This window comes from Bison bison, unplaced genomic scaffold (genome assembly GCF_000754665.1).
Source record: "Bison bison bison isolate TAMUID 2011002044 unplaced genomic scaffold, Bison_UMD1.0 scf7180017864482, whole genome shotgun sequence".
NCBI classification, from domain to species: domain Eukaryota; kingdom Metazoa; phylum Chordata; class Mammalia; order Artiodactyla; family Bovidae; genus Bison; species Bison bison.
Genome location: NW_011495042.1, coordinates 1,318,451 through 1,343,577, shown reverse-complemented (window position 1 = coordinate 1,343,577; position 25,127 = coordinate 1,318,451). Strand labels below are relative to the sequence as shown.

Here is a 25,127-nt window from a genome sequence, read left to right as displayed (position 1 = left end):
TGGAGTGGAGACAACAATGTAGGAAGTTCAGTCGCATCAGCAGGGCGCAGGTGAAGCAGGCACTGGTCGGGGAGAGGATGTACAGAGCAAGAGAACACCCTGACCACACACCAACAGAAAGGCACGAGAAAATGTATCTTAAGAATACACACATTCCCATTATTTATAATAAGCAAATATTGGTGTGGCCAAATGCACTGCAATTTTCATCCAATGGAATATGTAAGATTGAGAATCAAAAAATGATGGTGACATGGCATGACATGGATGAATCTCACGTGCATAGTACTGGGGAAGAGACATGTTAAAAGATAAACTGAGGCACATTAACATTTTCAAGATTTTGAGCACATATCAGCTGGAATCAGGCAGCACTAAACTGAAGATGGCTGGATGTGCTCCATGGACAGGGGCTGGGGGCTTTTATAGAGAAGACACAGAAGCTAAACAAGGGAATTATCTGATTAGCTATAGCTTGTGCGGTGGCCTAATATGACAAAGTCTATTTGGCTGCTTGTGACTGGTCGTTCTTAAGTTTCATTTTCTCGGATTCCAGTGTGTTACTTCTGGCTGAGGTTTCAGTTTGCTTTCTAAGGCTACCAGGGCAGCACGACCACCTCGTTCTAATGGACTCCTTGTTTAATTTCTTTAACACAGAGGGCTGTGTTAGACGTTTTAATGATAACATTTATTAAAAAATAATAGGGGACTTCCCTGGTGGTCCAGAGGCTAAGACTCCATGCTCCCAATGCAGGGGGCCTGTGTTCGATCCCTGGTCGGGGAATTGGATCCCACATGCCACAACTAAAAAACTATATGTGCCCCAACTGAGACCTAGTGCAGCCAAATAAATAAAAAATTATGGTTGTTTGCTTTTTCACTTTTTTTTTTTTTGCAATGTTAACAGAGTTATGGAAAAATAAAACTCAAAACACAAATAAAGATGCTTCAAGAGAGGACAAAGGGGCTTCCCTGGCGGCTCAGATAGTAAGGAATCCACCTGCAATGCAGGAGACCTGGGTTCTATCCTTGGATCAGGAAGATCCCCTAGAGAAGGGAGTGGCAACCCACTCCAGTACTTTTGCCCGCTTTGGGGATCTCCATATTCAAGCCAGAGCAGGTGGGGAGCTCTGTAGTCAGGTACCTTGGGTCTCAGAGGGCCCCAAGCCTCTCCTGAAGGAAGTAGGGGATGAAGCACCTCAGGGTGTGGCCATGCCCTCCCACCCACATGGGGACCTTGTAGTCTCATCTCCAGGGCACAGGAACTGCAAGAGCTTCTGTCTCCAGTGGGTGGAAGAGTAGGCTTGGACAGCTTAGTGTCCGTGAAACACTGTCCCACAGAGGCTTGGCACAAGCAAGGAAGTAAAAAACAAGAGCAAGGATGAAGAGGTACAGGCATTCGAAGGAGGGCCCTGGATGGCTGTGTCTTGCTTTGTGTCTCTCCTCCTGGATTCTCAGGACAGCAGCCCAGTTGATAAGGACTTTCAAATGTTAGAATGAGAAAGGGCAACTGAGCCTGTCTCCACCACTAATAGGGCTTTGGAGATAGAAAGGTGTGTTCCCAGTTAAAGGTGAGCAAACAGCAGAGTCAGGCTGAGACTCGCCCCCCCCAACGGAGTCCAGGGCACTCCTTTGGTAATATTTCGCTGGACGAAGTCACACATTCCGCATCTTTTAAAATCCCCCGTGGAACCACGTCCTGTACTTGAAACTGAGCCAGAATCAACTGACCTTTGTCCCTGAGGCAAAGACCTGGTTCAGGAGCCCAGTCCAGGGACCTAAGGAGAGAGTGGATCTGAGCTCTTCTAAAGTACGAAACCTCATGTCGCACTCAAGATCCGTCAGAGCCGGGGAGACTGCCAGGGTCCAGCCCCGGTTGGGTCCAGGGATTCCCTCAGGAGGACGGTGTTGGCGAAAGAATAGATAAAAGGAGAAAGAGATAAGGAAAGAATTTTGCAGTTAAGAAAATAGAGGAGAGAAAAGAGGCTGATATTCTTTGGTTTACGCAGAAAGCCAATAAAGCCCCAGCACGGGACTTGCTCTGTTCACGTAGGCCGCAGGCACCCTCTCGAATAGCTGAAGGTGCCCCACCTTAGGCACCTTCTCGAGTGGACCTTAGAAGCCCAGGCAGGAAAGTGAATGCAGAGGGCCCCTGCGCTCCAGGGAATCAGCCTGAAAAGGAAAAGGAAAAAGAAATAACATGGGGAGACCAAGCCTGATGAGCATGGCCCACACTTTATTTTCCAAAGTAGTTTTTATACCTTAAGTTGTGCATAGAGGATAATGGGAGGGGGGTTAGAGTCATGCAAGGTCAGCAATCCTTGATCCTTATTGAAGCCAGGCTTTCTTTCTGCAAGCTTATCATATGTAAAAGCTTTAGGTGATTTACATCATCTACTGGCCAGGAGGCCTGTTAACATTTTATGACCCTTTCTTCAGAAAACTTATTTTTCTCTAAAGGTGATTATTCTAAAGTCAGGCACCACCCTCTGAAAGCATTAGGTAAAGTTGCATTCCTATAGGGCAAAAGTGTGGTGGGCTATAACAAGAAAAGAATTAACTCAAGCGTCCAAGGTTACAAACATTAAAGCTACTACTTATAATCAATACACTCCCAGGGACACAGTAGGTAAGGGATATGGAAACTTGGCAGCAAGCATTAGCTCAACAAAGAAATCCTCTACTAGTTCTATTCTAACAATTTTAACTCTCTGAGAAGCTCTGCATTGTTAGACTATCTTAAGCTTCCCGTGCCTCTCGAGGTTGGGAGGCTGTGAACAATCACATGTGTAGCTGCAGGAATCTGAACAAACCTGTCAGGCAAGCTAGAAAGTCATCAGAATTGAATTGAATTGAATTGAATTGAATTGAAACACTCCTATTATGAAACAGTGAATTGAAACACTCCTATTATGCCCAGGAGACTTATTAACTAGAATTTTAAGTTGATTTTCTTACAGAGAAAGGTGGTCGGGGATAGCCCTCTGTTAATGTCAGAAGAGTTGGTGCAAGTTGTGAAATAGTAAAACAGACAGATTTTGGTTTTGGGGTAGATGCTCAGGCAGGTCCAGGGGGCCTCTCAAGCCCCGACTTGCCTTGCCCGTCAGGGCTCTCCCACATGACCTTGTCATGGGTGGGAACTCCCATGCTGGCTCCCGGCAGGAGACACTGCCACACCCAGCTCACTGCGATGGCAGAGATGGCAGAGATGGATCTGGACATGAAGGTGTGGAAGCGAGTGTTCCAGGAATTAATTCAGGAGGTGAAGCCATGTCACACATGGCAACTCACACTGGACAAAAGCCTTCTTCCTAACATCCTGAAGCCAGGGTGGGCACAATACCAGCAGCGGACCTTCGCCCGGTGAGTAGGGAGTGCGATGGAAATATTCCAGAAAATTCTTGCTCATTTCTTCTTACTTCATACACTCATTACTTTTCTTCTGCTCGTGCTTGTAAATTGGAGATTACAGGAAGGTGCCCATCATCCAAGATGCTTTAGCTTCATTAAAATTTTTTTCCTTATTACACTGAACCGCAAAATGAAAGCAAGACTGAGCTAATGCCCAGAGAGAGAAAAAACAAGCTGTGAGTGGTGAGAAGCAGTGAGGAAAAGAGAAGGGGAGGAAAGGAGGCTATTGCGCTCAGCCACACGAGAGCTGGATGAGCAAGGCTCAGGGCACATGTTCCCTGCTTTGGGGACACCTGGGATCCAACACAGAGTCTGTGGGGGAGAGGCCCTGTGTGCTAAGACCCCCTCAGAGAAGGGGCGGAGGGCGGTGAGGAGCTGAGCCACACACAGCAAACCTTGGCCCTCTCTACTCCGAGCTGATGGAGTCTTTTTATTTTTATTTTTTAAAACTCGGTTTTATCTATTTATTTATTTTTGCCTGTGCCGGGTCTTCACTGCTCTTGTACTAGCTTCTCACCGCAGCGGGTTCTCTTGTTGCAGAGCACAGGCTGTAGGCACACGGGCTTCAGTAGTTGCAGCACATGGACTCAGTAGTTGTGGCGCACAGGCTTTAGATACTCTGAGGCATGTGGGATCTTCCCCAACCAGGGACTGAACCCATGACCCCTGCACTGGCAGGCAGATTCCTATCCACTGCAGCACTGCAGAAGTCTGATGGAGTCTTTTAAAAATAGGACCTTCTGAGGTCATTCAAAGTCTAGCCCTCTCTTTTCCAGTTGGGAGAGTGGAACCTCAAGGGTTGGGGGTGGGGGCCTGGGGCCCCATCCCAGAACTGGGGCCGTGCTCAATCCCTTTTCTGGGAGAGGGTCCAGGCAGAGGAAGCAGAGCTCTTCTCTCCTGGTGGTGTATGTTTTCCTGGGCCAGGAGCATCAGAGCAGAGTCTCAGCTCACTGCTTACAGTCTGGAGGCTGGAAGTCCAAGATCAAGGTGCCAGCTACTCTTCTGGGCCACAGGCTTCTTGTTGTGTCCTTACGTGGCAGAAGGAGCTGAGTTGCTCTGCTGGCTTGCTTCTGTAGGAGCACTAATCTGAGTCCCTCTGCCCTCACATCCTAATCACCTCCTAAAGGCTCCACTTTCTAACACCATCACCTTGGGTGTTAGGATCCCAAAGTGGAAATTTGGGGGGTACACAAACATTCAGACTGCAGCATTTATCCACATCCACTTGTATCTATTTGTGGATTTCAGTTCAGGGTTCTTGGGGCTCTTGTACATATAGCCTCTGATCCACTTACATCTACATGTGAGGAAGCCTTGGTTTGGGGTCAAGAGACTGGAGCTCCAGTCCTGGCTCTTCCACTTGCTGGGTCTCCAGGCATGACATGTTTCCAGGATGTGCCTCATCTCTAAAATGATTACACTGGACTTGGAATTTTCCCAAAGTCCCTTCCAGCTCCAAGGGTTTGTGATTTGCTGTTTTCATGGCAGACATACCCGTGGGTCACACTGTGTGTCGGTGGCATGATGGAGACAGGAACATGGGGCTCAGGATTTCTTCCCACTAATCCACGACCCCCATCAAATCACGTCTCTGTGTGTCCTTCCCACACAGCCCACAACTTGGTCATATTGAGCCAAGTTATGGGTCTTGTCTTCTGTCTCCATAGGTTCCAGTGTTCCTTGTGCTCTCGAAACTGGGCCTCTGCCCAAGTTCAGGTCCTTTTCCACATGCGCTGGAGTGAGGGGGAATCCAGGGGGCAGGTGAAGATGAGAGTCTTTGCCCAGAGGTGTCAGAAGTGCTCCCAGCCTTCGTTTGAGGTTCCCGAGTTCACAGAAGAGAACATCTCAAGGATCCTGAACAATGTGGTGTTGCAAATTCTGAAGAAATGCTATAGAGAAGGAATTAAGTTCGTGAAGAGTCCTATGATTAAGGCCATTGCTCTCAAAGGGCCACATAACAGTGACAACTGCGAGGCATGTCTGCAGGGTGTTTGTGTCCAGAATGACATAGGTCTGGCCGTGCAGTCACCAGTAGCCCTGTCCTTTCCCACAGTAAGCTCACCCACCCCTGGGATCACCGCTGAAATGCCTTCTCCCACGAGTGGAAGCACCAGAGGGGAAGCAGTGACGAAAAAGAAGGTATTACCCAGATCGTGGTTTCCTGAGCCCATACCAGCTGAGAGCCTCCCTACTTCGTGGAGCCCAAGAACGAACACCAGCTTCCAGAGGGAGAGAAGAGACCAGGATTCCTCCTGTGATCAGAGCTTCTATTCCCACCCAGCCCAGCATCCCAGGAGCACAGGCATTGGTTGCTGCTGTTTCATCCTCACTTTAATTGTAATTATAATCATCATCGTAGCTGTAATTGTGGTAGCAGTCACTATCAGAGCCTCGAAAGCTTGATCGGTGAGTTTATAAAATCAGACACACAGTCATCTACTGTATAATCCCACTGACGCAAAATATTCAGATTAGGTAAATCTAGAGACCGGAAGTAGATTTAGGGATGCCAATCAAAGCACAGGGAAAGGAGAAATGGTGGACAACTATATAATCTGTACGGTGTTTTGGGGGAGTGACAAAAATATTTTAGAGGTGATGGCTGCACAACACTGTGAATGCACCAAATGCCACTGCTGTGTTCACTTAAAAATGGCTAATTTAACGTAAAGCTCACCTCAATGAAAAACAAACAAAAACACTGTAATTTCATTCATTCTCTGCAGAACTGAGACTGAGGAGTTTATGGCTCATGGAACCATTTGGAAATCTCATGCAACCCGGGGGCCCTCTCACCAGAATACTTTGCACAGACCTTCTGTTGTCAGTCTGTGGAGGTGTTTGCTGTTCAAAGCATTTGCCTGAAAATCCAGGTTCTAGGTCACAGGTCTCCACTGAGGAACTAACACACAGCTGAGGGGTGAGGCAGGAAGCTCCGCCAAGGTGGGCAGTTATCCTGCCAAGGTCCATTTAACTTATTCTTTGTACTTTACTATTTCTTGTCACATGTTTTGCAATGTATGTTATTAGCAGAAGGGGATAGTGATGTGATAAATAAATACACACCCATTTGGTGTGTGTGTTCAGTTTCTCATTGACAGGGTTGCACAACCAAAATCATCAGGGTGGTTGGTGGTGGGGGAACCCTGCTCTGAAGGACCAAGGGTGGAAGCCTGAGTGTGGAGTCTCAGCTAGATTCTGAAATCCAGTTGTTTTTGTACAAGTTTGCTGTTCTGATTAATGAGAACTATTTTAAGACTCATTCTCACATCTTCTTTTAAATGTAGAAATAGGAATCCTCCCATTTACATGGCTAAAATGAAAGCAAAAGTCATTTACAGCAAATGCTCCTTTTCCCTTACCCTCGTCCCCCTCATCAGTGTCAGCGGTTCCCACAAGCACAGGGGTGGTCTGGTCCAACCCGGCCTGCAGGCTGCTCCCTCTGGGGCAATCTCTACAACTACATCACTTTGCAAAACTGAACCTTTGTAGCCATTAAGCAACAACTCCCCCTTTCTCCTTCCCCCTAGGCCCTGCTAAGCAACATTCTTCTGTCCGTTTCTTTAAATTTGACTTTAGATATCTCATATGTGTGGAATTATGTAGTGTTTGTCTTCTTGTAACTGGTTCATTTCACTTAGCATAATACCCTCAAGGTTCACCCATGTTGTAGTATGTGACAGGATTTCACTTCCTTTCTGGGGCTGAATAATATTCCAGTCTATGTATGCACCATATTTTGTTTATCCAGTCATCTGTTGATAGACACTTGGGTTGCTTCCATCTCTTGGATGCTGGAACTAGTGCTTCTGTGAACTTGGTGCACAAATATCTCTTGAGACTCTGCTTACAACTCTTTTGGATATATACTCAGAAGTGGAACTGCAAGATCATACGATAATTCTATTTTAATTTTTTGAGGAACCTCCAAACTGTTCCGTAATTGCACCATGTTACAATCCCAACATAAGGATTCCAACTTCTTCACATTCTAGCCAACATTTATTTCATTTATTTTATGTTTTTTTTAACATGTAAGCACCATATCAATGGTGTAAGGTGATATCGTATTTTTGATTTGCATTTCTAGACAATGCATTTTTTTTATGATGAAAGTTTAATCTTCCAAGGCAATATCAGAAATAATATCTGTAAGAACTCAGCACAGAGATAACTACTGGGAACACAACCCAAATGTGTGGGTAAATTTTTCACAGACTTGAGCACAGTCTACATACCTGTATTAGACAAGTCGCTATTAGACTTAAAATAAATAGCAGGACAAGACAGAGAAAGCACATGCCTAAGAAACAAGCACGTAGGAGAAACGAGGGGGCCTCACAGCCCATAAACACCTGGAAGCTGTGTGACCAGTGAGGTGGGAAGGCATGCTGGATCATTAACATAAAAAGGGGTTCAGGGCTTCCCTGATGGCTCAGTAGTAAAGAATCCACCTGCCAGTTCAGGGCACACTGGTTCGATCCCTGGTCTGGGAAGATCCCATACGCCTCAGAGCAACTAAAACTCCTGTGCCACAACTATTGAGCCTGTGCCCAGGAGCCACAACTGCTGCACCCACGTGCCATAGCTTCTGAAGCCTGCGTGCCCTAGAGTCCATGTTCTACCACAGGAGAAGCCCCCACAGTGAGAAACCTGCACACCACACTAGAGAGTAGCCCCGGCTCACCGCAACTAGAGAGAAAGCCTGAGCAGCGACGAAGACCTAGCACAGCCAAAAACAAAAAGCAAAATCAAAAATTTTTAATTAAAATTGTTTTTAAAAAGGGGGTTCCTAGTGGAAAGCAAATCATTACATCTTAAAGTGGGGATCAGCCTTAAAGATTGTCTTCTCCACCTCTATTTTTTGCAGGTGGGGAAAATGAGACTCCCCCAAAGTGAAGTGATTTTTCTCAGGATGGTAGAGTTCATTTGTAAAAGAGCTGGCCTTGCAATCCGGGCTCCTTGAGTTCCAGTGTTGACTATCGGTCCCTTCAGGAGGTTACCAAATATATTCAGAAAGTCACAAGAATAAACGTGCTGTCAGTGAGAACCAGATCTATTTTGGACCAATTCATCACTAGTGCCTGAGTTACAGGAGCTACCTGGGGTTGACCAGTTACAAGTGAAAATAGATTGTGGTGTAGCAGCTGATTAGTAAAGACTGAAATCCTAACCCCAGACAGTGTCCCTCTTCCCCTCAAAGCCACACCTCTACCGGTGCAGGCTCAGCCTTGGGTCCTCTCTGTCCGCCTGGTGAATTTCACAGTCAAGGCAAGTTCATCTGTGTACCATCGTATCTTCTTTGATCCCAGTACCAGGGTTCTGCTGCTTTCCTTCCTAAGAATTATGAGTTAAGGCCTACTCAACTGTAATTTGCTTCTCCTGTAATTTATATTACACTGCACTAAAATGACAGAAGCATCTCAATTTTTCATTCTGATGACACAGCTGGAGACTCTAAGCAGAGATATTTGAGTTGCCTACGAACACTAAAGCTTGGCACCATTTCAAATTTTAAAGCTCAGATGTAATTTCCTAATTTTTAGAAATAAAACCAATGTACATACCATAATAAGCATTTAAACCTAAGTACACCACAGAACAATAACTAAGAAGACACACATATGGTCAAAAGCACATGACAAAGTGTTCAACATCACTAATTATCAGAGAAATGCAAGTCAAAACTTCAATGAGGTATCACGTCACATGGGTCAGAAAGTGTGACATCATCAAAAAATCTACAAACAATAAATGCTGGAGAGTGTGTGGAGAAAAGGGAACCCTCCTACACTATTGATGGGAATGTAAATTGGCACAGCCACTGTGGAGAACAGTTTGTGTGTTCGGTCGCTCGGTCATGTTCGACCCTTTGTGACCCCATGGACTGTAGTCCACCGGGCCCCTCTGTCTATGGGAGTTTCCCGGCAAGAGTACTGGAGTGGGTTGCCATTTCCTTCTCTAGGGGATCTTCCCAACCCTGGGACTGAACCCACGTCTCCTGCATTGGCAGGCAGATTCTTTACCACTGAACCACCAGGAAAGCTGGATAACAGAATGGTGTTTCCTTAAAAAATTAAAAATAGAGCTACCATATGATCCAGCAATTCCATTCCTGGACACATATCTGACGTAAAACATACTTCTAAAAGATACATGCACCCCAGTGCTCACTGCAGCACCATTTACAATACCATATAAATTCCATTTACATGGAAGCAGTCTAAATGTCCACTGACAGAGGAAAGTATAAAGATGTGGTATGTGTATGCTGCTGCTGCTGCTAAGTCGCTTCAGTCGTGTCCGACTCTGTGCGACCCCATAGACGGCAGCCCACCAGGCCCCACCGTCCCTGGGATTCTCCAGGCAAGAACACTGGAGTGGGTTGCCATTTCCTCCTCCAATGCATGAAAGTGAAAAGTGAAAGTGAAGTCACCCAGTCGTGTCCGACCTTTAGCGACCCCATGGACTGCAGCCTACCAGGCTCCTCCATCCATGGGATTTTCCAGGCAAGAGTACTGGAGCGGGTGCCACTGAGCCATAAAAAAAGAATGAAATGATGCCATCTGCAGCAACATGGATGGACCTAGAGACGACCACACTATGAGAACTAAGTCAGACAGAGAGACAAACACCACATACATCACTCGTATGTGGAATCTAATTTTTAAAAATAATACAAATGCACTTCTTTATAAAACAGAAACAGACTCTACAGACTTCAAAAACAAACTTTCAGTTACCAAAGGGGAAATGTGGGGGGAGGGATAAATTAGCAGCTTGGGGTTAACATACAGACATTATAAAATAGATAACCTACCGTAGAGCACAGGAACTCTACTCAATATTCTGTAATAAGCTATAAAGAATCTGACAAAGAATGAATATATGTATAACTGAATCGCTTTGCTGTACACCTGTAACTAACACAACATCATACATCAACTATACTTCAATTAAAAAAAAAATCACTAAAGGTATCTAAGTTTTCTTTCCATTCAAAAGTAGGGAGATGCATCAAGGCAGGAAAGAAAAGGAGGAAAAGACAGTAACTGATTTCCAGAGATTGCTCCTCACAGTCCTGAGTTACTCTAAACTGGTGTTTGGCAAGCATGTCAAATGGTCCTTCTAGACAGCTAAAGTCAAGAAATCTAGTGTAGGTCTTATTAATTAAAACGCACTACTCAATGATTTCACCCAAGTGTCTTTACCCCTTTACTTTCAACATATGAAAAATGGGTATCATAATAAGCTTTTGGAACCAGAACATTTTTCTCCTAAGAATTATATTTTCTTTCATTCATATTGCTTTAATATTTTACCTATATTCTACGTAAATTACTTTTCCAAATTATGAATCAATCCATATGCATCATGTAAAATGTTCAGATGGCTCTTATTTCCACTAAGATATTTAATCTACTTTAGAATCTTTCTGCATTTTTACATTTATATGAGTAAAGAGTATTTCTACAAGCCTCATGTTTAAGCTATATTTATTTAATTATGTTATTAAACATAATAAACATTATGGGATGTTATAAAATATGAAATAATTACATATCAATGTATTCAGTACTTTTTCAGTTATTTTTATGTAACATCGGTTTAAGGGTTTTTTTTTCACAAAAGACTGGTTTTATTGAAATAAATTTTACATGAGTTATGGACAGTCAATTTATGTGAAAGCCCTCATTTCCCCCCTTTTGAGGTACATTTTCCATTTGGCTGTTATGTAACATATGCTGTGGCATGAGATAAAATTCCAAAATCATTCACATAGTACAACTGATAAATTTGCATTATATTTGTAAAGTGCTATAAATAAAAACACAACTGTTTGAGGTTCAATTAAAGTGACTTCTCATTTAATTGAGAAAAGAGACTCTCCTACTCTTTTCATCTCTTAACCTACCTCTCAGAGTTTGCCTTTAAGTTGAAGCAGTGCTCTATGGAACCATTACTATGTGGCTTTAGACTGTTCTGTCTGCTTTATATCTGTTGAGGATAAAATATTTAGAAGTATGATTAAACCTATGAAGACAAAATATTGAGTGTCAGTAGTAACCCCTTGGTTCTTCAGATAAAGAAATAAAAATCACTCATTTCTAGTCCTGATTACGGAGAAGGCAATGGCACCCCACTCCAGTACTCTTGCCTGGAAAATCCCATGGATGGAGGAGCCTGGTGGGCTGCAGTCCATGGGGTCGCTAAGAGTCGGACACGACTGAAGCAACTTAGCAGCAGCAGCAGCAGCAGTCCTGATTAACTTCTGAAAAACCTAACTGACTTGACTTGTGCTGTCCAACATGGTGTTACCTTTGGCTATTTAAATTTAAGTGTAATTGAAAATTTACCAGACATTGTTCAAGAGCTCAAGAAGCACATACATTTGTCAGTTACTAAATTAGACAGCACAGATGCAGAGCACTTCCTTCACAGCAGAAAGTTCTACTGGACAGCACTTGGCTAGACCACCGAGGACTGGATTGATATTAACACATATGAATATATGCAATTTTTCCATCTTAGTCACAAAAGTTACTTGTTTAAACTTATCTTCAACATATTCACAATCTTGTTTATTTTAGCCTAAGATAATAGTATAAAAATAGATATTTGTATAATTTCTCCAAATCCTATAATGTGATACCAAAGTTCAAAGCCCCCTAATGAACTCCTTCTTTGCCCATGTAAACTCAGTCTCCTCTGCTCTCTGGACCACAGTGGCTCACCCGTGAGCAAAGTCTTCCTGTGGCACCTCAGGGAAGCCTTGCGAGGGACTCCTCATCAGTGTGGACTAGTCATTCCTGCTACCTTATATGACAGGTATTGGAGGACGGGTCCCCGGAGGCAATGCCTCTGCTCTGTGCTCTGGCATGCATCCTGGGACCCCCAGGAGGCCCACTCGTGGCAGGCTGACCATCATGGAGGCCCCACCAGGCTTCCCATTACCGGCCAGGCCCACACGTCCTCCACTAGAGCCACCAGAGCACCACCTGAGCCCAGTGCCTGGACAGACAATCCAGCCTGTCCTTCTGCCTTCAAGGCCCAGAATATCCCTAAAGTCTTTCCTGAAAGCCTAAACTTGGTAAAATACAACTTAAAACATACGAAAATAGCAATTTGTATAAGCCCAAGGAAAACCGTCCTCAGTAAAAGAAACGATGCGTTAAAACTCTTTCAAAATAACAAAATAAACTTTCATCTGACTAGTTCAATATAAATACTCTTTTCAACACCCCTTTATCCCTGGATCTCCAAAAACAATGCAGTCAGCTTCAAAATTTGGTCTTTTAAGTGATAATTTTTAAAAATAACACATTTTTTAAAACATTAAATGTGTATTATTTGGAAACAAGTAAATGCAAATGAACCTTTAAATATCAATATATAAACCCACTTATCTATTCTCCAGTCCACAGAGAGAGGTATTCACATATTTGAAATTTGAAAGTCATTTTTCCTAATAACTACGACAGTGGTTTCTAGACTTTGCCTTTAAGCCCAAGCCATTACTTCTCTATGACAACCCACAGCAGGAAGATTTACAGCTCCACAGGTCAGGAAAATTCTGTAGTCTTCTGATGGATGACATCAAAGCTGAAGGCTGAAAGATACTTTGGTGGTATAGCTGGGAACAGATTCTGCAACAAAAAGAAAAATATATACTCAACCACTCCACATCTTATTATAAAGTGTAACTACAGCAAAATTCAAATTATTGCCATTTCATACTCCAAGTATAGAGATAAATGCATTTATTTATCACCATTAAGTCAATCACGACAAATGCGTAGTCATGCTTCACAGATATTTAGACCTAAGATAGAAGAATGCATTATTTAAGATTGATTTTTAATTTTTAAATTTATATATATTTTTTCTTTTTTTTTTTCTGTGTGTTTGTTGCAGCACGCAAGTTTAGTTGCTATGTGTCATATAGGATCTAGTTCCTCAACCAGATATCAAACCTGTATCCCCTGCCTTGGAAGGCGGATTCTTAACCACTGGACCACCAGGGAAGTCCTGAAGATTAACTTATTATTAATTTTCATTCTTTTGTAATCTTTCCAACCACCTTACACAAGCTACATCAACATACTGGAAACTGTATGAGCCTAAAATAATAAAAGCTGATAAAATAGAAATATACAGCCAAGAACTATAGATGCCAGGTAGAAGGGAATATGGTTTATAAGAGAAGTCTGGGCTATTCCTAAACCAAGCACCATCTTATTAATAATCATTTTATCATTCTTGCTCTTCCCTGGTTACTGCACACTCTTTCTCTCTTCACAGCCAAAGTTTTTCAAAGGCTGGTCTATACCAATGGTTCTCAGACTCAAAGCATCAGTATCACCTGGGAACCTCTGAGAAATGCACATTCTCAGACCCCACCCCAGACCTGATGACTCAAAGATTCTGAAAGTGGAGCCTGTAGCTGATTCTCATGTTCACTAAAGTGTGAGGACCAGGGAGAGGCCTCACTTCTTCAACATTCTTGAATCATACAAAGTTGGACATCCACACAGACTCACCAAACTACTTTTTTTTTTTTAAATATTAACTTTTTATTGATAGCCTACAAGTCTTTTTCACATGCATTTGTGTACACCTCTTTCTATTCCAAAACTAAAATCATATCGATAAATCTACTTTTTAAAACAAATTTATTTATTTATTTATTGTGGCTGCACCCTGCGGCATGTGGGATCTTAGTTCCCTAACCAGGGATTGAACCCTCACCCCCTGCATTGGAAGGCAGAGTCTTAACCACTGGGCCGCCAAGGAAGTCCCACTAAATCTAAGTTCTTTTCCTTACAGTGATGAACTCTCTAACTCAGACATTAGTCTGAAAGGGAAGGAGAGAAAAGAGAGAAGATAGCACGATGAAGAAGAAAGAAACTTAAAAAAATTCAAAGCATATGTCCAACCACATCTAGATTGATCTATTAAGAAATCACCATTTTTGTAGGTCATACACAGCTGAATACTGGCAATATCATTTAGTGCAACCTAATATGAATATATGAAGGATGCGTGAGTGTGTGCATGCATGCTCAGTTGCTCATTCATGTCTGACTCTTTGCGACCCTGTGGACGGCAGCCCACCAGCTCCTCTGTCCATGAGATATCCCAGGCAAGAATACTGGAGTGGGTTGCCATTTCCTTTTCCAGGGGATCTTCCCTACCCAGGGATTCGAACCCACATCTTCTGCATCTCCTGCATTGCAGGCAGATTCTTTTACCACTGAGCCACCAGGAAGCCCATAAGAAGGATAGAATTATGATAATTATTTAGAAACCAACGAATGGATTCAAAACCTATTATCACTAAAGTTAACTTTTAAAATCAAACCATTTTTATTGCTGGCCACATAGATGGAAAGATTAATACCTGTTTTCTCTAATCCATTCTTACATTTTTATAATAGTACTATAACAGAATTATGAACAAATGAATAAAATACAAGAAAGTTTTCTGCAAGAGGAAAATTATACAACCCAAAGATAAATTTTGACAAATAAATGGTTCTGGTATTTCAGTTTCATGTTTAATATAAATTTCTAATTTATTTTATAACATTTCAGGATTCAGGATTAAGGATGGACAAACACATGAGAGGTAACTGTATAGAAATTTTCTTATTTTAACTGGAAAAATTTTACTTTGCCAATAAATGGTATTTTTCATTAATGTCATGAGATACCTGAATATCTGAATGTGACTTATCATCTTCAGATACCCACTAACAAGGGAGCAATAAGCTCACAGGTATGATACTTTCTGAGAGTGACTGAGGGAACCTGTCCCCAAGTGCTTGTCTTCAGAGTCACGGGGCCAGGGCTACATCCTCCCTAAATCCACATGCACGACATCTTTCATTCAGGTCTGTACCCAGCTTATCAAAAAAAAAGAGAACTGGAAAAATTAAGAGATAACTTGTGGGCACCCACGCTCAGAAAAGGAAAAAAAAGAAAAGAGGCAGCAAAAAAGAACAAAGACTAATTGATGCCTTTCCTTGAGTCTATGTTTCTGACAGGAGGAAGGGGTTCTAAGGCTTCTGGAACACTTTGGAAACAGCCACTGGGGAAAACACGTCACCCTTTCCTGAGCTACTGTGACTGCCCCGTTCCTCTGTATCATTTAGTTATGCAAAACCAAAACTAAATGCATCTACTTACTAATCTGCCTGGTGTTACTAGTGGTAAAGAATCAGCCTGCCAATGGAAATGTAAGGGATGTGGGTTCGATCCCTGGGTTAGGAAGATCCTCTGGAAGAGGGCATGGCAACCCACTCTAGTATTCTTGCCTGGAGAATCCCCATGGGCTGAGGAGCCTGGAGGGCTACAGTACGTAGGGTCGCAAAGGATCGGACACGACTGAAGCGACTTGGCATACACACACTAATCTGTCATTTTGTTTTTTCCTTTTGTGATATTTTACAGGTATACTTTGATTTATATAACAGATGACTTTTTTAGAAGTTAAATTTAAATGGATTTTGACATGGAAACTTCTGTTCTATTAATTAAAATACTATTTTATCAATATCATTTCATTACAATCCCACATAAAGTTAGTAATGCAACCTTCACATCTGGCATGTTTCCCGGCTTTTCTGTCACATGGTTGAGGATGTATTAAGCAGGCTAATACACTAGGAAATTTTGATTATTTAACGAAAGGAAATGTATCTCTCTCTTTTTCTTTTTTGGTAAATAGAAAATAATTTACAAAGTAACCTGCCCCTAACCAATCAAGTTTTATTTAGTTTGGCTTACAGCAATAAATGTGTTGCATGAGTGACTGGAATTCCATACACTCATTTTAAATAATTTTACATACGAATAACCTACCTCTTTCTTTAAGATCTTCAATATAGGCTTTCATAAATTCTTTATCAAAATGTTGGCGATCTCGTTCACTCTCCATCATTTCATCACCATCTTGACACTGGGTATTCTCAAGAGGATTGTCCTTAAGACTTACAAATCTATTCAAGAGAATATGGAAAATACCACCACTTTCAGCTGTGCACTTGCAATTGTACAAAAACCTCAGAAGTCAACCTTTGTGGCACTAAATCCCAATTTCTCACTTCTTCTTGGAAGTCACAGATGACCACATAATAGTGTCACCAGTGGGATTTCACCGTGCAGAAAGCCAGTAGGATTACTGGATTCAGTTTATACCAGACTGTGCAGAGGCTTGTTGGGAAGATGAGAGGTACTTAGCCACAGACAGAGGACAGTGGGCATGAGGTGAACAATAACCTCTCCATCAGATATGATGCCTTACTATGTTTGATATTACTCCCAGTTAGTGACAGCAAACTCTTAAAATGTTGTGGCTATGTTGAAAAGGGCTCAGATGAAATCCCCATCAAAGAAATATTTAAAATATGGACTACTGTGACAAAAAAAAAAAAGCTAAAGGAGACAAGCCAAAATGGCATTTGACCTAATTTTTTCACAATTTTGAAAGATCTTTTGATGTGAAAGATTCTACAAATATATCTATTCAAAATAGGAAATCTTTCAAACAGTCTTTGGTTGCAATTGTAGGCCCTACTAAGTCTTGGGGAATTTAGTCTACTTGCTTTGGTTTGTAGAAGAGATGTTACATACCTATATTACGAATATACATATATGTGTATATTATGATATCAGCCACATAGCTGTTAGCTTTATATATATATACATATATATATATATACCCCAGTTAATTTTCCTTTTAACTTTATTTAATAGCTAAATATGGGGAAAGCAAAAAGGCTTTACTTCTTATGTACATAGATCCATTTAACTTTTCATTTGCAATTTCTTTCACTGAATTTTTATCACTTTTTTTTAATCCAAAAATACGACATATACCTATATTTTATCATCTTTCATTTTTTATCAAAGTAATCACTGTACATATCTTGAAATTTGAATAGCACAATGATACTTTTTATGTAAAGCAGCCCTGCCCCTTCGCTCCTCTCCCATCTCAAAGAAATTTGTCATTGGTCAATCACTGTTTTTACTGAATCTATTTGAAATTATCTTTTACCATGGAAAAATACTTGAATGTTGTTCAATCAGGTGAAGGTATTCCTCCCCTTATCTTCAACTCCCTCTATTTCCCTAACCTTCCTCCCTCCCAATTTTTACCTATACTTTTATTTTTTCAACATTTTATTATGAAACTTTTTCAAACATTCAGCAAAGTTGGAAAATGTTACAATGAACACCCCTGTACCCACTCCTAGGTTCCACATTAAACACTTTACTGTACTTGCTTTATCACATCCCCATCCACTGATCCACCCACTCCTCTAGCCACCCATCAAGCCACCTGATTTTTTGAAGCCTTTCAAAGCACATCACAGACATTGTGTAGTTTTACACTGTTAACGTCAATACCATCCACGTTCCGATCTGTAACCACATTTAACTTTTCTATCTTGTTTGCAGTTTGATTCTAGAATTGAAAACCAGTTTATAATATTTGTGTGTTTGTGACAATTATCTGGTAAGTCTTACAGATACCTTTGTATTTTGAAAATGAGACAGCAAAATGTTGTCTGGACATCTTTATATGCAGACAGCGTTTGCCCGGTGGACAGCCCTGCTGTGGCTGACCACTCAGGGAGCAAATCAGTCCCCTGGGGAATCTCCAAACACAAAAGTCCAGGGTCATTCCCTAAAGCAAACCTCACACTCTGGATCAGTGGGCTAGACTCTTGGTGCTGAGTGAGCTGCCCAATGAAATCAAGGAGATCTGGAAGGCCGGGGATCGCCCGTTTGTATGAAGCTTTCGTTTTGCTCCTTCTGTTTTTAGCACCATGGCTCAGTCTACACCTTCCATACCTGAAATCCGACTACCACGCATCTTTGGAGTCCTCCAGGATATGGCTCATCTCTCGGTTTGCCCTCTGAGCTTCAGCCTATTTCATCCTATTTCCATCAGTCACCAGTGTGCCTCTGCTGAGTATCTCCCAGAAATGTGTTGGGACCTCTCATTCTGTGAGGGCCTTAGCTGCTTCTTTCATCGTTGTGGGTCTATACATTTTTTTCCCCTCATCTTAATGGGGTCTCAAGATTGACAGGTGTTAAGTACATCATCATGTATCTATTGTTGTTATCATCATTAACCTGGCAATTCTCATTCATTTTATAGCCTCCTTCCCATATTTAATTTGTGGCTTAATCCAGATTCCTTTTTATATGTTACTTATGACTTTATATGTATTTATCTATGTGTGTGTGTGTGTATTTGTGCCCTGGGCACATATCCCTCTGTGCCTTCAGCCAGCAGGTAGCATTTATCCAGAAATCCTTTGAGCTATACCTCCCCATGCCATTGGCCAAAGACTTCAAAATTCCATATGAAAGCGCCAGAATTTTTTGTTCTCTGAGTAGGAGAACCATTGAACATGGTTCCTGAGATGGACGCCCAGGCTCCAGGGGCTCCTCGCTCTTACCTTGTGTCTGAATGGGTCTCTACTGGGCCGTCTACTCACTTTAAAGGGGTGGAGGAGTCACAGAGGGCTGTTGGGAGCTCCACCAAGTGGTCCCCGCTGACGACTAACAAGGTGAGCTTCTTAAGGTTAAGCAAGGCATAAGGAAGGTAGGTGAGCTTGTTCTTGTACAGGAGAAAGGTCTGCAGTCCTTCTAGCCTAAGAAGACATGAAAGGGATTAGAACTCAAGGACTTAGCCTCACAGCCAAGAAAAGTGAATTACAGATAAATTCTAGTAGGAAATCCCTACCTAGTTTATTTTTTATATATGACCCTTATAAGAATAAACTGGCTACACAATTTAAATAAAGTCATACCGGGTGACACGATTTGGGTTTTTTGTTTTTTAAGTTTTTACTGAATTAATTGGCAATGGAAGATACAGATATAGCAGCAGGATAAGCAAATTACACAATATACAGTAGGCCATGATGGAACTTATAAAATCAGTGTATCTGCCATTCTATCTAGTATCTACTCTGTTCCCACAGGTAGATATGGGAAAGAAATCATATTAGAGCTGCAGTGAGAATAAACAAATTTTGGTAATGTATTTCCTCTTGTGAGAACACAGTTACTATTCTCTCATCATACTTTAAATAAACCTGCAGAGTGAGAAGGAAATGAGCAAAATATGGTCCAAATATGTTATTCTCTGTTTTCCATTGTCTTCTAGCTCAATGCCTGCCTCTCTAGCTTTTTATTTCACTCATCTGCAAAATTTTGACTGATCCCACAAAATATTTCACAAAGTTCCCCTTGTGTTTCAAACTAAAACAATTCCCACTTAGTCTCATAAACCAGGAAAGAATCCATATACATCACATGTCCCAGGAGTAGAGAAAGGTCATGAGATGGCGTTCAGGACCAAGCCATTTTCAGTTCCTGTGTCCCAACAGCTTACTATTCTACTTTGTGATGAACACTATGGAGTCCCGGAGGCCAGAAAGTTTGTTTCATCCACACTTGAACTCAGCCCACTTCCTGGGCCTGCCGTACAGAAGCCTAGTAATATTGGCTGATTGAATAAATGAATGAATCTATCATACATGACTCTGTACAGTAGTTATTTTTTAAAAATGAAATAGCTGCAAGGAGAGAATTTAAAAACCTTACTAAGCATATCAATTTTGTTTGAAACATTATGTATAATAAAGCAATAAATGAAACTGATAAAAATTATCCTGATAGCCTATATAGAATGAAATGTTTCTATTCCATACGTAATGAATTTACTTTTCCACTCCTGGGGAGTAAGGGAAAGCTAAGCTTCCATTCTACTGAGGACTAAAGTAAAGCAAAGATGTGTTCAAATTGTGTGTGTGTATATGCGTATATATATTGCATTTAAACTGTATATATATACATATGTATATATATATATATACAGTTGACCCTTGAACAACATAGGTCTGAACTGCGTGAGTCCACTCATATGCAGATATTTTTCAATGGTAAATATTACAGTATTGCATGGGTCTTTGGTTGGTTGAATCTGCAGATGCAGAGGAACCCTTGGTACAGAGACCAACAAGAAATTATATGCAGATTAAGTCCCTCATTGTTCAAGGGTCAGCTGTACATGTATCTGTATGATGTAGACTGACAACTGTCTTATTCTATAAAGAACCAAACTAATTTCTCAGAACCAAGAAACTCTGGAAAATTAGTTGATCTTGGAAAACACTCATGTGTCGGGCATGTTTGAAATGTTAGCGACTAGTTCATGTCCTGCACCTTCAGAATGCAAGTAGCTACCTGTCTATGTCTTGTGGCAGGTCACTCAGGTTATTGTTGCTGATATCCAACCACTTCAAATTAGACATCCGCAGGACGCAGATCGGGACGCTGGCAAACTTGTTTGCTGAGATATCTACGAATGAAACTTGCTTCAAATTACTTAACTAGGAAGGAATAACAAAATATTCTAATTACTTTTTAATTTTTTAATTTATTGGGGTAGCATTGATTTATTACAATGTTGTGTCTAATTAGTTTTTAACAGTGAGAATTAAGTTCAACTAATAATTTTTAGATTGACGTCTCTTACCAAAGGCATTTATGTGAACATATGCAAAACAGATAAATACAGTATATATTCTGAACACCTGTTGTGTGTTGTTCACTGTGCTACCTTCTAGGGGTAATAAGACGAATAGCTCACAGTGGCTGCCCTTGAGGTGTTTATATTTTCATAAATGAGCAAGGCTAATTTATGTAGTAAGAACTAGTGTGAAGAAGTTTCCAATTTGCAACACTCAGTAACAGAGAAAGGAGTGAGGTGAGAGTCAGGGGTCAGGAAAGAGTCACAGAGAATGGAGTGTTTGAATTGGGTCCTGAGGTTCCTTGACAGGTGGAAAGGTTGGGGAGGACACTCAGGTGGGGAACAGCACGTGCAAAGCCAGAGAAGACAGAAAGTGTAAGCCTCAAAGAGTAGTATGACCTAGCGAAGCCTGTTTTAATGGGTTCTGGCAAGTCTTCAGGAGACTCACACTTGAATTGGTAAAGAGACACGGCAAATGATCAGAAATCTCCACTGTTATTCGGAAGGGCATGCCCAACAGGACTTACTCATGGAGTGGACATGGGGCACGGGAGCAAGAGAGGTCAAAGGTGAGTTGGCTTGCTGCCAGCCTGCACATCTGGGAGAGGACTGGGCCTCTCTGTAAACATGGGAGCACTGGGGAACGAGAAGCTTGTGGGAAAATCTTGAGCCCTGGCTGTGCCCCTCACCAGGACCATCCCTCGGCATGTCCCGGGTCACACAGGTGCTAAGAGTGGAAGCAGACACTCCCTCTCACCCAGAAGTTTCCAGGAAAGAAGAAGAATACGCCTTCCGGGACTAGACAGAGTCAATGGCCAGGGCCTTGTCAGAGCCTCACCAGCGACACTATTTTTAGCCTATTCATTAGCAGCAGGATTTGTGAGATCCTTATTGCTCTTCAAGCACAAGAAGCTTGTTGAGTTTTATTTAACAACAAAAACTGTTGACTTTCATCTGTTTCATTTTATCAGAAAATAATTTAAAATCATTTCCCCAATGAATACAGGCAAAAAAGAAACAAATGGATATTTTTTAATTAATGGACTTCTCGAATCATATCTATGGGCTATTTTACTTATCTGCATTTAAATTTTTAAAAATTTTATCCACTTTATTTATTTCCAATTGTTTCCAATTTTTTTCTACATTATGGGTAAACAAGTTGGGATCTGCATTATGGACATCAGGCATCACATATTAAATAGACATTAAATAAAAATACCTTGCATGAAAATAGGATTTATTTTGCCTAGTTTTCTTTTGATAGCGGCTCTGAAATTAAATTTGAGTTGTAGCCAAGTGTAAGCACATTTCTAAAGACTTTATATTAGCTGGTTTAGGATGATTAAAATGTCATGAAAATGTGACTTAAGTAAAGATGGATTTTATCTTCTAAAACTTTTTCCCCATATTACAGACCATTCCGTGTCACAAACCAAGTAAAAGTAAATCACCATGCAAAAATGTTTCTTTCTTACTTCAAAAGGGAGCTCGGTTAATTCTAGATTTCCAGAACAATCCAGTTTCTCTAGATTTTCACAGTCTCCCAGTTCTGGAGGAATGCTCTTCAGATGGTTGAAACTCACGTTGAGTTCCTTGAGGTTCTTCAAACAACCTGTTATCAGAAAAAATCAACAGGCATGGTGCAGGTTCATTAAGGTCTTTTAAGGACAAAAAACAAAATGAAGATGTAAAACATTTGCATAAATGATGGTGGCAAAGGCATGAAACATGATTTTGTGTTTGTTTTCTAAGCACTCTGATTAAATGTCTGCTCATCTTTTATCTTAAGCATTTTGGTCATAGATCAGAGCATTTTTTGCTTATTTTTTTATCTGTTTAATCCTTTGTGAAACTATAGGCAAGGGGGATGTGGGGGATTTTTCCTCCACATAGACTGAGTCAGGGCCCAAAACCTGCAAACCTCTCTAAAATCGTATGATGAATGAAGTAACAGGCAATGGCTTTGAAGTGGTCCAGTTCCTAGGGGCAGACTCTGATGGGAGGCAAGCTAAGTACTGAAATACACACAAAGCTCAATGTACATGGTAAATGACTTCAACAAGGAGACTGTTCATAGGCTGCATAGAATTCATTTATCTTTTGCTTCATATTTGCATTTATTAATTATGACATATTGTGCTTCCTAAATAATATGTGTGCTTTTAAAAAGCCTAAATCCCTTTCACAGGCAGGAAGCGAACACACTAAGAATATTAGGCAATAACAGATTGATGGAGAAACACCACATCCCACTTCTGTCTTGATTGACTAAACGTATGACCAGTTTCAAATCAGAAACCAGTACAAGAGTAAATATATTTAATATTCCAAAAATCATGTCACGCATGATCTAAAGCATTACTTTAACATTCTTAATCTAAGTTTAAAAGTTAGAAAACCAAAAGTATTGTTTATTTTTGCAGAGCAGGCACTCAAAATACAAATTTTCTTGCCATTTTATAAATGAGAAAGGGAAACAAAGAAAGACAGTATATTGGCAGTAGAGCCACTTCTGAGTCAATTTTTGTGGTCTCACTGTTAGAAGATGATGATGATGTTGTGAAAATCAGTGGCCCCTCTAACTTACCCACCTGGTATACACTGCAACTGCAACCTTACAGTCAGGTATTGGTGTCAAAATAGCAGGATGGATTTGGGGGCTAATATAAAATAACAAAAGATTGTTTCTCTTATGGGGAGGGCTGGGGAGCGTGTGATCAGACTAACGCTCTCCATAGGCCCAGCTTCTGTAAGACAGGGTCACACTGCACAAACCTTCTTCAGTTTAAATAAGGAAAGTTAAGATTGGCACAGATAGTGTGACTGTTCTAAGCTATCTAGTCTCCAGATTCAGGAAAGTAAATGTGTCTATTAAAGAGTTACCTGATCTGGTTGGTGGAGGCCTTTGCTCCAGTACATTAAGGACACATTTATACCAACCGTACATGCATTTATCGCAAGGGGATGCAAAGAGAAGATGAGGTAATGGGAGAGAAAACTGTATACAAGTTCCTTCTAGCTGGTGCAGAGAAAAAGTAGCAGCTTTGGCAAGTCTACCTCAGATATAACATTTTAATAATTTACAGACATAAAGAAATTGTATGTGTATGTATTCACATTGTTGTTCTCCTTGCCACATTTTCATGATGTCTGATCTCATTATACAAACACTACTTTTCCTCTCTCAACAAATAAGAACTTGGCATTATTCATCTGAGATGAACTCAGTAGTCCCCATCAGAGATAGCGAACAGCATTGTCATCAAGCACCATGAGCCTGAAGATCCGGGAAAAATCAGTTTTTCAGTGTGACAAGGGTCCCAAGTCACAAAAACCAAAATAAAACCTTTAAGGCACTGCTATGGTCTGAAAATTCATATGTTGAAATCCTAATGCCCAAAAGTGATGTTATTATTAGTAGGTGGGGTCTTTGGGAGCTAATTATGGTTGGGTAAGATCATGAGGGTGGAGCTCCATGAGGGATCCATGGTCTTGTAGAAAAGATCCCACAGAGCTCCCTGGCCCCTTCGACCACGTGAGGATGCAGGAAGAAGTGTGCAACCCAGAAAAAGGCCCTCCGTCCACCATGCTGGCACTCCGATCTGACTCCAGAACTGTGAGCAAAAAAATTATTTTATTTAAAAACCACCCAGTCTGTTTTTTTTTATAGCAGTCTGAATGGACTAAGACAGGCATCATAGCTCCAGCATATTATATTTCTAAATAGCTAATGAGTCTATCCTTTCCTGCAATGTTCCAGGATCTTTTCCAACTGAAATGAAATCTCCCTACTTATATAGCCCATTCTCCCAGGGCCCTCAGACCTAATTGCCAGTGAGCAAAATATAATCTAATTGGGGTACAATTTGTTGTCCAGAGGCTTCTAGCTTCTAGAGCCCAAAGAAAGCATTAAGGAATTTACATACTTTAAATTAGTTGAGTAAACAGTTTTAAACTACTTCAATAATTAGCTATTTTAAACCCATTTAATGATTATTCCTCAGAGTTAAGAGGACCACTAACTGTCATGCTTAATTTGTCAGAAATAATTGTCCTGATAATGAGAAACAGGATACCCCATTTGGTGACCACTTCCCCTCACCCACTCTGCTCAGCCAATGCTCAGTTATTCTCTAAAATAGCTCTGTAAGAGATC

At 41.2% G+C, this 25,127-nt stretch overlaps 2 protein-coding genes across 2 annotated transcripts in view; one reads left to right on the top strand and one right to left on the bottom strand.

The window, feature by feature from the left end:
• The first annotated feature begins 3,007 nt into the window (after nucleotides 1–3,007).
• On the top strand, nucleotides 3,008–7,115 carry RTP3 (receptor (chemosensory) transporter protein 3). Its single transcript, XM_010862384.1, has 2 exons — nucleotides 3,008–3,363; nucleotides 5,079–7,115. Exons 1-2 carry the CDS (start codon nucleotides 3,119–3,121, stop codon nucleotides 5,812–5,814), a joined length of 981 nt encoding a protein of 326 aa, XP_010860686.1. The 5' UTR covers nucleotides 3,008–3,118; the 3' UTR covers nucleotides 5,815–7,115.
• Nucleotides 7,116–12,695: 5,580 nt separating this feature from the next.
• The window catches only part of LRRC2 (leucine rich repeat containing 2), a 37,056-nt gene continuing 24,624 nt past the window's right edge, over nucleotides 12,696–25,127 (bottom strand). Inside the window, exons 5-9 of the mRNA XM_010862383.1 lie at nucleotides 22,447–22,583; nucleotides 20,683–20,828; nucleotides 18,927–19,082; nucleotides 16,276–16,412; nucleotides 12,696–13,058 (exon numbers count right to left, since the gene is read on the bottom strand). Coding sequence (XP_010860685.1) covers nucleotides 13,009–13,058; nucleotides 16,276–16,412; nucleotides 18,927–19,082; nucleotides 20,683–20,828; nucleotides 22,447–22,583 — 626 coding nt within the window. The 3' untranslated portion in view covers nucleotides 12,696–13,008. The remainder of the gene's footprint in view (nucleotides 13,059–16,275; nucleotides 16,413–18,926; nucleotides 19,083–20,682; nucleotides 20,829–22,446; nucleotides 22,584–25,127) is intronic.

Bases quoted from the DNA above. Each gene is read 5' to 3' on its own strand.
- RTP3 (XM_010862384.1), top strand. From the start codon at position 3,119: ATGACCTTGTCATGGGTGGGAACTCCCATGCTGGCTCCCGGCAGGAGA. The intron at 3,364-5,078 runs GTGAGTAGGGAG...CTGTCTCCATAG, and splicing joins CAGCAGCGGACCTTCGCCCG to GTTCCAGTGTTCCTTGTGCT.